The sequence below is a fragment of the Pundamilia nyererei genome, unplaced genomic scaffold (assembly GCF_000239375.1).
Source record: "Pundamilia nyererei isolate P.nyererei 1_Seehausen unplaced genomic scaffold, PunNye1.0 scaffold00120, whole genome shotgun sequence".
Taxonomy (NCBI): Eukaryota; Metazoa; Chordata; class Actinopteri; order Cichliformes; family Cichlidae; genus Pundamilia; species Pundamilia nyererei.
The window spans coordinates 2,016,942-2,027,367 of NW_005187521.1; the positions used below are offsets into that span (position 1 = coordinate 2,016,942).

Below are 10,426 nucleotides of genomic sequence, written 5' to 3' on the forward strand. Positions count from 1 at the left end.
ATCTCTAGCTGTCTTCCACAGCGTTTCTTTTGTCTTGTCTTCCTTCTCTCACCCCAACTCTCACTCCAACCCAGATGGCTGGCCCTCCCTGAGCCTGGTTCTGCTGTAGGTTTCTTTCTGTTAAAATTGAGCTTTTCCTTCCATCCTCATAAAAGTGCTTGCTCATAGGGGGTCATATGATTATTGGGTTTTTCTCTGTATGTATTATTGCAGAGTCTACCTTACAATATAAAGTGCCTTGAGGCGGCTGTTGCTGTGATTTGGCACTGTATAAATAGTTGAATTGAATTGAATCTAAATCCATGAGAAAAGCAATTAGTTTTTAAACAGTCAAAAATCTCTCATGGTAGCAAACAATGACTGTAGAAATGACTGTTTTCTACAGTCACTGGTAGCAAAAGTACTCCTTTCAATCCTAAGAAGAGGAATAGGTACATTTTGGTGGATGCCCTATTGACGTCCCTGCTTTTTTGCCACGCTGTACCCGCTCACCTGACGGACAGCACAATTTCACAATCAAACAACATCTTAGTAATAGCTACGCCTCCTGGATTTTTTAACCAATCATGTAAAGATGAGCAATCAAACAGCCAATCGGACAGCTCTGACGTCTCTTCGATAACATTTTTTTTTCAGACCCGCCCCTTGCCTGGCTTGACAGACAAGTCTGTAATCCTCAGATCCCAACTGTGACATCGCTGCTTTTATTATTACTGTTCTGAGTGTTTCATATCGGCACATTACAAACATTCTGTAATTTGTGCCTTTCCGCATTGCATGCTGATATTAACAGACGTTATGCCAAACGGACCCTAGCTACTCTCCTGGCTAACTTATTAACCGGTAACAACACAAGGGCCATCTGACGGTACACTGAGCTTGTTAGCCAGCTAGCTGCTGATTCTCCAGTCGAACTGCCCTTTGTCTTTTCAGGCAAGTCAGCTAGCAGGCGTTGGTTTCGTCTCTCGGGTAGTTAACCCAGGATTTTGGAGTTTTGTTTTTAATTTTTCGCCTGACAGGAGTGAAGCAAACCAAGATAGGCGGCTTGGGAACCAAGATGTCGAACCGAGTGGTGTGCAGAGAAGCAAGTCACGCCGGGAGCTGGTACTCTGCTTCGGGTAACTGTCAATGAAGCACCATCCGCGTTAGCACACCGTGTGCTAGCTGGCAGTCTTATTTGTTTGTTTTATGCTTTGTGTTCTATTAGTTTTTGAGGCTTCTCATTATGCGTAACTTACTGTCTTTGTAACTGGGCTCCTGGTGGCTTGCCACCGCAGAAATGAATAGCCAGTGTCAGGGCTGTAACGTTAGTCCATCCGTTTTTTGTTTTTTTTAAGTCGGCTATCTAACTGTTATCGACTGCCGTCTCTGTATTATCCCATTTGGTGTACGATTGGTTTGAACTTGTTCAGCACCTCCTCCTCGGATAGTGCGTGGAAATGTCAAAACAAAGCATTTTTGACTATCAACTCAACCAACGCTAACTTGGCTAATATTGCAGAACTTCCTGGCCTACGTGCTAGCTAGCCAGCTACACTTAAGATTTCCCGAAGCTGATTACCTACATTAACTTATGCGGTTATTGTCATTATTGTGTTCTTGTTGGTGTCTGCCCCTGATCCGCTTAAGTTATGTGTACAAATGCTCCCTGTCACAGAACAAAGGATTGGGTAGGGCAGGGCAGAAAGCTGAAGGTTCATGTTGCACCCCTTCCCCCATTTCACAAGCTGTACGCTAGTTTATTTATTTTTTTATTAAATCCCAAAAGGCTGCCCGATTATCCATTTGAAACTGCCATTTACAATCCTTTTTGAGACAACATATAAAGCAGATAAATACTGAAAACAACAAATGCTGAGCTAACATTGATTACCGTGATTCTGGTTGTTTTTCTAACAAATCATTCAGCTCTGTGTGCTGTTAATGTTGTCAACTATTGACACTGGTAAACATGAACTTTAGTAGTTTATACTGTAATATAGGCATTGTATTCCAGTTTAGTTAATCACGTTTAGTAAGGTTAAAATTGGATTATGACACAGTATAATGAGCTCCAGCTTTACAATGACAGTTGCCCAGCATATAAAAGATTGACAACACTATGTTAGGCTTTGTCAAGATGGGCTCTTATCCATTTCTTTCCCGTTCCAAAATAACTGACAAGGAATAATGAACTGCTGTCACAGCTGGATTTCAGCCCAGTGCATTGCTATTACAGTGCGACATTGGTAGGGATCTAAAATGATTGTAGCCTTATCAAAGTGTATTTGGACTATTTCTACAATTATCATTTGATTTTGTGACCCCTCTTTATTCTAGTGTTAGTCTACTCTAGTGAAATATATATACAGGTATATATCTTTTTTTGTTTGTTTACTTTTTCAGGATCCCAGCTGAATGCACAACTAGAAGGCTGGCTGTCTCAAGCACAGTCCACCATCAGACCCGCTAGAGCCATCATAGCACCGTAAGCACACATTGACAAACAGAAGGAAAATGTCTTCTGAATGTGTTCAATGCCTTCTTAATTGTAATATGGCTTGTTTTTGTTTGTAGCCATGCAGGGTATACTTACTGTGGTGCTTGTGCAGCACATGCCTACAAGCAGGTTGATCCCTCTATTACGTAAGTGATTCTGTTTTCTAGCTCTCTTCCTCATTTAAGAAGATGCTTTGCATGATTGTTTATCTTAATTCCACTTTTTCCACAGACTGAGCAGATGTGAGTGTAGATAGCAGAGTAAAGAAATGTTGGTGCTGTGCTTTTTGCGAAAACAGCTAATGAAATAAAGTTCTGTTGCCCTTCAGTCGTAGGGTGTTCATCCTGGGACCTTCACACCATGTGCCCCTCTCTCGCTGTGCCCTGTCACCTGCAGACATCTATAGAACACCCCTCTATGACCTGAGAATCGACCAGAAGGGTATTCACTGTTTTCAAATATGTCTTACATCTTAACTTGTGCTATAATTTATTTATAGGTATTTTGCACATCCTCATAAAAGGTGTTTTGAGGATGTGCGGTGATGTGAGGTAGTAACATGACAGTTTGGATAACATTTAAAGTGTAAATTTCATGTTTTGTGCCAAAAGCAAAGTGAAGAACTTTTTTTTTTTTTTTGGAGTCATTGCTCTTAAAAATGTGAAATGAAGCAAGTACAGAGCTTCAACATACAGACCTTATGCCAGTTTGGCAGGTGATACACTTTTAATGATCCTCCAACGACCAGACATTGCCTTGACTCTGTGGTCAGGGCTTTCTTTTTATTTTTTAGATTTTCCTCAGCTAGGCACTTGTCAGAATTCTAATCTCACTGACTTTATCAGTAGTCGTGACTATGAAAAAATTCTCAAAATAAAGTTAAATCTCTCTCTTTCAGTTTATGCTGACCTCTGGAAAACTGGGTTGTTTGAGAGAATGAGTCTGCAGACAGATGAAGATGAGCACAGTATTGAAATGCACTTGCCTTACACTGCTAAAGCCATGGAGAGGTAATGCACATGAGTGACATTCATTCAAGTGGAGAATCAATCTATGCATTTAAAGGGAACTGTCTGAGAGATTGAAGCTTTTTCTTGACTGTTTCTGACAAAAGTAAATACAAGGTACAAAAGCTCTGTTACTTCTGTTCTCTTATTTTCCTTCACGTCCTATACTATGCACCAGGCACTATTGTAAACCAGAATCACACTGGTGCAGGGACACATGGATGTGCATAATTTATACAACCTTCTGTTAGGTTGGCTGGAGACAGAGCCATTTTCATGGTTCTGAAAAACAGGGATCATGTAGTAGAACTTGAACTGAGCTAGGTGACTCCATAATGGGAAATAACAAGTTGAAATCACACCATTGATGTTGACCAGTGAGACTAAAGTCACAGAGTTGTTGTTTTTAGCATGTAAAAGTTAAGTTATTATTATTGATGTTGCAGCCACAAAGACGAGTTTAGCATCGTGCCTGTGCTGGTGGGTGCGCTGAGTGAGTCAAAGGAACAGGAGTATGGGAAGCTGCTTAGCAAATACCTGGCAGACCCTTCTAACCTTTTCATCATCTCATCTGACTTCTGCCATTGGGGTATGTACTGACATGACACACTGAAAACAGCAGTTTGTGATGCAAGGATAATTTGGTCTAAATGACATAATTACTTGACTGTACCCAGCTGTGTACTGCGGTGTGTTTCTCTCTTGAAGGTCAACGGTTTCGCTATACATACTATGATGAATCTCAAGGGGAGATCTACAGGTCTATTGAGCATCTTGATAAAATGGTAACTACTGAGATACGTAAGATATAACATGTAATATAAAATGTTGGGGAAAAAAGTGATTGTAAATTTTTTTCAATGAAAAGAATAAACCTGATCTATTTCACTGAGAAAAGACACTTTCATCGGCCACATGCACGGCTGCTGTGGGTAATTAAGCACATATAAAACGCGCACAACCAATAAAAGCTATTGCACATGGCATTTTGAAAATCTCATGGCCTTAATGAGACAGTTTATTTGCTTGTACAAGTCAAAGATGAACTAAATTTAATGATAAAAAAAACTACTGAATAGCAGAGAAGATTTATAGATTTTTTTTAGGGTCATGATTTTTTGTGATAAACTCCAAAATAATTTGTATATCAATTAAGTACAGTATATAATGGACTCTGATGAGACTGATATATTGTTATATTGGTAGGGGCTTAGATATTGGCCATTTAACTACTTATGGATATCAGTATCTGCATTTATAACTGCCAATTAATGAAAATGTGAAAAGTGAGACGTCATTCAACCACGCACAATTTGTCCACTAGAGGGCACTTACCAATTTACTGTGAAAGCAAAAAAACTACACTGCCATATTATCATAGTAAGGACTCAAATTTACATATAACCATGTGTAACTATGAGTGTGTGCCTCAAAGAAAAACAATTATTGGCCAATATATAGAATTTTTAAATTACACAGTATCAGTGTGAAAAATCTTATATCGGTCAGCCTCTAGTACATTACATGAATATAAAAAAGGAACGTGAATATCCAAGCTGATTCTCACTGCAGGGTTTCTGATTAATGACAGTTGCATTCCGCTTATCGAAGATCGTTTTATTGCGCATGCTGATTCATTGTCATGACCTACTTGGCCAGTCGCAACACCTAATGGAACTGAGCCATTATGAGTGTTATTCATTTCACTTATTATTCCTGCTGCGGCGAGTCATAATGTGTTCTTATCCAAAAAAGATACAAACTTTTGCAGGTATGAGGGTACATTTAAGGTTTAATTTCTTTCTGTCTGTCAAGGGGATGGGCATTATAGAGCAGCTGGATCCCATGTCTTTCACCAACTACTTGAAGAAGTATCGCAACACCATATGTGGGCGTCACCCGATTGGAGTGCTGCTAAATGTAGGTAACCCAGGAAAAAGTCTTACCAAGTGTATTTCACTCACACTCGTGTTATTAGGTACACCCCCTTAATTCTTCATTACATAGATTCAGGATATTGACATGATGGGGGTGTGGATGCCATTTGAATACAGTGAACTCAGTGTCATGTTTAAGAAACCAGTTTGAGATGATTGGAGCTTTGTGACATTGCACGTTATCCTTCAGCCATCAGAAGATGGGGACACTGTGGTTAAAAACAGATGACCATATGTTTGCACATACTCAGAAAAAATACTCACACTGTGGCGTTTAAACAATTCTCAGTTGACACTAAGGGACCCAAGGTGTGCCAAGCAAATACCCCCACACACCATTAAGCAAGGATTATACTTTCTGCATCCGTGAGTTCACTTGGGTCCCAGTGACATAAATTTTGTCATCAAACAGTTTACTGAAATTGAGGAATTTCGATGAGCATCCCTAAATAAGAGCCTCAGTTTTCTGTCCTTGGCTGACAGGAGTGGCGTCCTGTGTGCTCTTCTGCTGCTGTAGCCCATCTGCTTCGAGGTTCGACTTGTTGTGTGCACAGAGATGCTCTTCTGCATACCTTGGTTGTAACTAGTTGTTATTTGCGTAGATGTCAGTTTGAAGCAGTCTAGTCATTCTCCTCTGACATCAATACATTTTATTTCTTTTTTGAGCCATTCTCTCTGAACTTCATGTCTGTGTGCCCAAATGAGTTGCTGCCATCTGATTGCCTGATTACATATTTGTGTTTATTCGTTTTTTGTGTGTATATAACAGTCGTTGATGAAATTCATGTTGTGGGCTGACTTTATTTGTATTTTTCAGTTTGACTGATAACCCCAAGTACAGAATCTTCAATGAAATGAGGTTTAAACTACATGATTTAATCAAGAAGTCAGCATCCTCATCAGCTTTTCTATACAAGAAACACAGAAAATACAGAATCTAGATTCATCTTGAGGTGATCATCCAGAAAATCCTAAGGAAATATTACGCTGTTATTTGATTTTAATATAACCTTTCAATGTAACCTCTAGTCCAACATGTATGACATCCTTCTGGGCTCTGGAAGCAGTGCTTTCCAGCTAGTCCATTTGTCATGACACCCCTATATTTCTTGTTTGTTTTTTATTTTATTTGGAAAAGCTAAATTAAGATGTGACATAAGGAGGATAGGTCTTAGTGCTACTCAGGTCCTCTGGCCAATGGTCAGTTGACATTCAGGATCCAAATTCATGTCCTTGTCGAGAATAATTCCCTAAAACGAGCCAATCTGTCATCGTTATCGTCTTTGTTTGTCTAAAGACTCTTGCTGTGTCCCATGATGTGAATTAGTGCCTAAGTGGATTTTGCTGTTTTGCAGGCTGTGGCTGAGCTGAGGAAGTCTGGTCTAGAAATGAACTTCACTTTCCTGAACTACGCCCAATCAAGTCAGTGCAGGAACTGGCAGGATAGCTCTGTGAGTTATGCTGCTGGGGCACTCATCGTTCATTGAGGTCAACTTTTTGCAGGGGCCACTGCAACGCCGCCACCCTGCCCTTACTATCTATCGCCATAACCCGACCTAGACACCCTCCCTCTCACCCCCCTCCCCCAGTTATGCCCACTATTTGCAGGAAGGACCTAGACACTCAAAGCCAATACAGTCTTCTTTCTGTCTCTCCCTCAGCTCTCCTCTGCCTTTTCTCCGCCAGTTTGAAGTGTGTCTCAGAGCTTTTGGTTGAAACATTTTGCTTGAAGTGCAGTTTTGAGATTTTGTAGGAGCAAATGGTTAGTGGAGATGGGAAGAGTATGCAGTGTTTTGGCTTGGAGTAAGCAATGAGAGGGGAAAAATAATCTTATTTAGGTTTTTGCAAGGACTGTAGTCCTCTTAGATCCCTTTTATTTTCCTGACTAAACAGATTTGAGTTGTAAAAATGCAATCTTTATATTTGGACTCAGTCTGTTCTCTTGTAATTTGCCTCAGAATAAGAATTAAAATAAAACTGCAGATATTAATGGAGACTATTTAAATGTTGCCAGATGAAAATGGAGTGTTTTGGCTGACTGCTTCAAGCTACATGCGATTTAAACTTTGAAAACAGTGTCATAGGTAATTACTACCATTGCTCAGCACGTGTTGTAGTTGCTAACAAAGGGCTGCACCCAACAAAGTTCACTAACCCCCCTTACTGTACAAAACCAAAAACAATATTATTATCCTTTTAGTTTATTAAACACAATATTTTAATCATATTTTATTCCTTTTTGTTTTCCTTATTTAGTAGTTTTAGATGTGATGATATTTACTCAATTAGTGTGTAGGTTTGAACAAAAGCCGAGTCGTCACTTGAGCTCTAAAGCCATCAGCCAGTTTGCCCAGTAAACTAGTGTATACAAACACCGCTTCCTGACTACAATCCCATGCTTTCTAGCATGCTAGAGCCAAACTGCAGTTATGTAGAAATACAATCAACGGTGGATATTGTGTGCGTGACTCCATCTATGAGACGTCCAGTCTCCGTTTACAACTCCACCCCGACTTTCTGTAAGTTACTGAACTGTCAGAATAGGAGAAAGACAGTTTTGTTACACATTCAGCAACATTTCTTTTTGTCTAAACAACAGGCAAAGCACTGAAGACCACAATGACTTGCTTAAATAAGATCTCTCCCCAGTGCAATGCGTGGTAAACCTTATCTGGATTTTTTTGATTGAGGAATGCCAAAATTTATTGGAAAAATGTAAGTTTTCATCCTTATATTTGGTTTACAGTTTGGAGAATTCATTTCAGAATTACTAATGAGACAGTGCAAGTGTCTCTTAGGCAAGTACTGTGCACAAGGCAATTAAAGATGGCTTGAGTATTAATATCAGCACAAATGCGTTCCTGGTAGTTTTAACAATCTACCCGGTGTTGCTCCCTGCTACGTTTTGGATTTATCGGAAGTGTCAAGCACAAATATTTTATTTACTAACAAGCGAAATAGTTGCTGCCTGAAATAATTCAGTTTCCAAAGGAATGCTACATGCAGACCCCCCCCCCCCAGTGATTTTTAGTAGCAGTTTAGGCTTTTAGTACCAGTAACGATAATAGGCAGCACACAAATGTCTGCTGTCCTGTTGTTTAAGATTGGAACGTCACTTTTCTCTGACTTTTGCTGCTAAAGTTGAATATTCCTATTTAAGCAAAGCAGTCCTCTAACATTAGCCCCTCCCCTCTTGGCACCAAAAGAGGCACCACACTCAGCATTAAACTACAGCATCTGTTCGAATGAAGTGGGCACAGACTGAAAGATGAAATCCCAGAATGGCTTGACCTCTATTGCTAATTTAAGGGAAACTAGTAAAGCATGACACACTGTGCTATTGTGCCTTTTATCACTGTTGCACATATACATATAAAGCATATTCTCACTTTTAGTCTTATTTTAGAATGTGTACTTGAGTTTTGTTTTTTCTCACGTGTACCCTCCCCTTTGCCTATTGCCTGACGGTGTCTCCAGCTCGCCCGACACACCAGGAATATTCTACCTGTCCCCTCGTCATCCGTTGGTCTAAAATGGCACCAACTGTTATCTCCTTTCTCCAGCAGGGAGTTGTATTCCTCTTTCTCCTAATCACCTCATTCCTGTAGAGAGAGACAAAGGCTAAACCTCAACACTGTTCATTTTCTGTTATATGAATATTTGTTTGTCTTTTAGAAATGTTTTTTGTATTTCTTGTTTTTTTCTTTTCTTTTCTTGGTTTGAGAATTGGAACTTACACGTCACAGACCTAAAAATATACTACTTAACTACTCCCTTAATGGAGTTTTTTTGATCTCAGGTTCCACTGGTAAAGCATCCCAAAAGGCTCTTCAGATGAGGCCGAGGATTCATGTAACAAAATGAGTAAAATGTACTGAAAAGCTTGTCTGCTCTGGTGTCTCGTTCTTCCGGTTTTTACAATCACAGAAAATGCACTGATCTCAGTCACTGACTACATTGAAACCAATTATGTTTTTCAATACCAAACACTCATTTTCACCCCAGTTTACCAACTAACAGACATAAGCGAACAATAGGTTTACAGTGCAGCTTCTATAATAGACATCCTGTGCAAACTACATCAGTCATGAAGCAATTTTAAGGCCAATGTGACCAACAGGGGGAGGCAGGTTGCATGACAACACTAGTGTGTTTATTTTGGGAGGTAAAATATGTGAGGACTTCAATAGTCAAGTTTTTGTTTCAGATAGGAACCGATTCCACTTTGTGGTCATTTTCAAGGTTATAGTTTGAGTTGGTGTTAAATTGTACTGTTATACTGAGAATTATTTATTATTTAGCGCATTCTTACTAATGCAGATGGTGGACAGAATATTACAAACACTAATCTGAAACTCTTTCAGCACCAATTGATCATTAAGTTCTTTTTCAAATAGGAAGGACACATTCTGGAGCAGTTTTACTACACTATAAGGTTTCCAAAATGTACCTATTAAAAAGGCAGCCGATTGTGCTTGTGTGTATTTGCACAAAACTACTACAGATTGTGTTGCTTTTTAAGTCTACCTTGCTTTATAGTACATATTTCTACTAGTTTTTTTACATACTTGACCACTGAACTCAAATTTCCTTTTTTTTAATTTTTATTTTTTTAAGAAAATGTGTCTATATAAGTGCTGTAGCTGTAACTTGACTAATGAACTCGGATGCTAGATAGCTGCTGCTGGTTCCTTACTCATGCCATTTTCCCACCAGAAGCATTTGATCAGTTGTAGAAGGAGTCATAGTACAAGTTGAAGTTAACAAGAATTCTAACCACCAATGCTAAGTCTTTAGTTACCCTTCACTTTTTAATTAACGTGGTTGGTTGATTATTTCTTTGTTGCAACCTTGCTTCTGGGCAATAAATCTTGTACCGTTCAAAAGCCTGTTTATTTCCCCTTAAATGGTCCCACATTCGTGGAGATGCATTTGCAGGTTGTGCACATGAAAAACTTGCCAAATCATCTCTGCCAATGTCAAACAGCTTATTCTGCTATTGA

The 10,426-nt window shown here is 39.3% G+C and overlaps 1 protein-coding gene across 3 annotated transcripts; it reads left to right on the plus strand.

Moving 5' to 3' along the window:
* Window positions 1-617: 617 nt before the first annotated feature.
* Window positions 618-9,307, plus strand: memo1 (mediator of cell motility 1). 3 transcript variants are annotated; one of them, XR_311982.1, is made up of 10 exons: window positions 618-1,118; window positions 2,386-2,467; window positions 2,557-2,625; window positions 2,808-2,920; window positions 3,378-3,489; window positions 3,933-4,075; window positions 4,195-4,271; window positions 5,302-5,406; window positions 6,241-6,376; window positions 6,779-6,838. XR_311982.1 is itself a non-coding variant. In XM_005742467.1 (10 exons), exons 2-10 carry the CDS (start codon window positions 1,058-1,060, stop codon window positions 6,908-6,910), a joined length of 894 nt encoding a protein of 297 aa, XP_005742524.1. In that variant the 5' UTR covers window positions 618-933; window positions 1,020-1,057; the 3' UTR covers window positions 6,911-9,307. The 3 variants fall into 3 exon arrangements, 2 of the variants coding, with proteins under 2 accessions (XP_005742524.1, XP_005742523.1); XM_005742467.1 differs by lacking the exon at window positions 6,241-6,376 and having other exon boundaries at window positions 618-933; window positions 1,020-1,118; window positions 6,779-9,307; XM_005742466.1 differs by lacking the exon at window positions 6,241-6,376 and having other exon boundaries at window positions 6,779-9,307.
* Window positions 9,308-10,426: the final 1,119 nt, after the last annotated feature.

Excerpts from the sequence above, each read along its gene's own strand:
- memo1 (XM_005742466.1), top strand. The coding sequence starts at position 1,058 with ATGTCGAACCGAGTGGTGTGCAGAGAAGCAAGTCACGCCGGGAGCTGG. Across the intron at positions 1,119-2,385 it reads GAGCTGGTACTCTGCTTCGG|GATCCCAGCTGAATGCACAA; the intron begins GTAACTGTCAAT and ends TTACTTTTTCAG. Across the intron at positions 3,490-3,932 it reads ACTGCTAAAGCCATGGAGAG|CCACAAAGACGAGTTTAGCA; the intron begins GTAATGCACATG and ends TTGATGTTGCAG.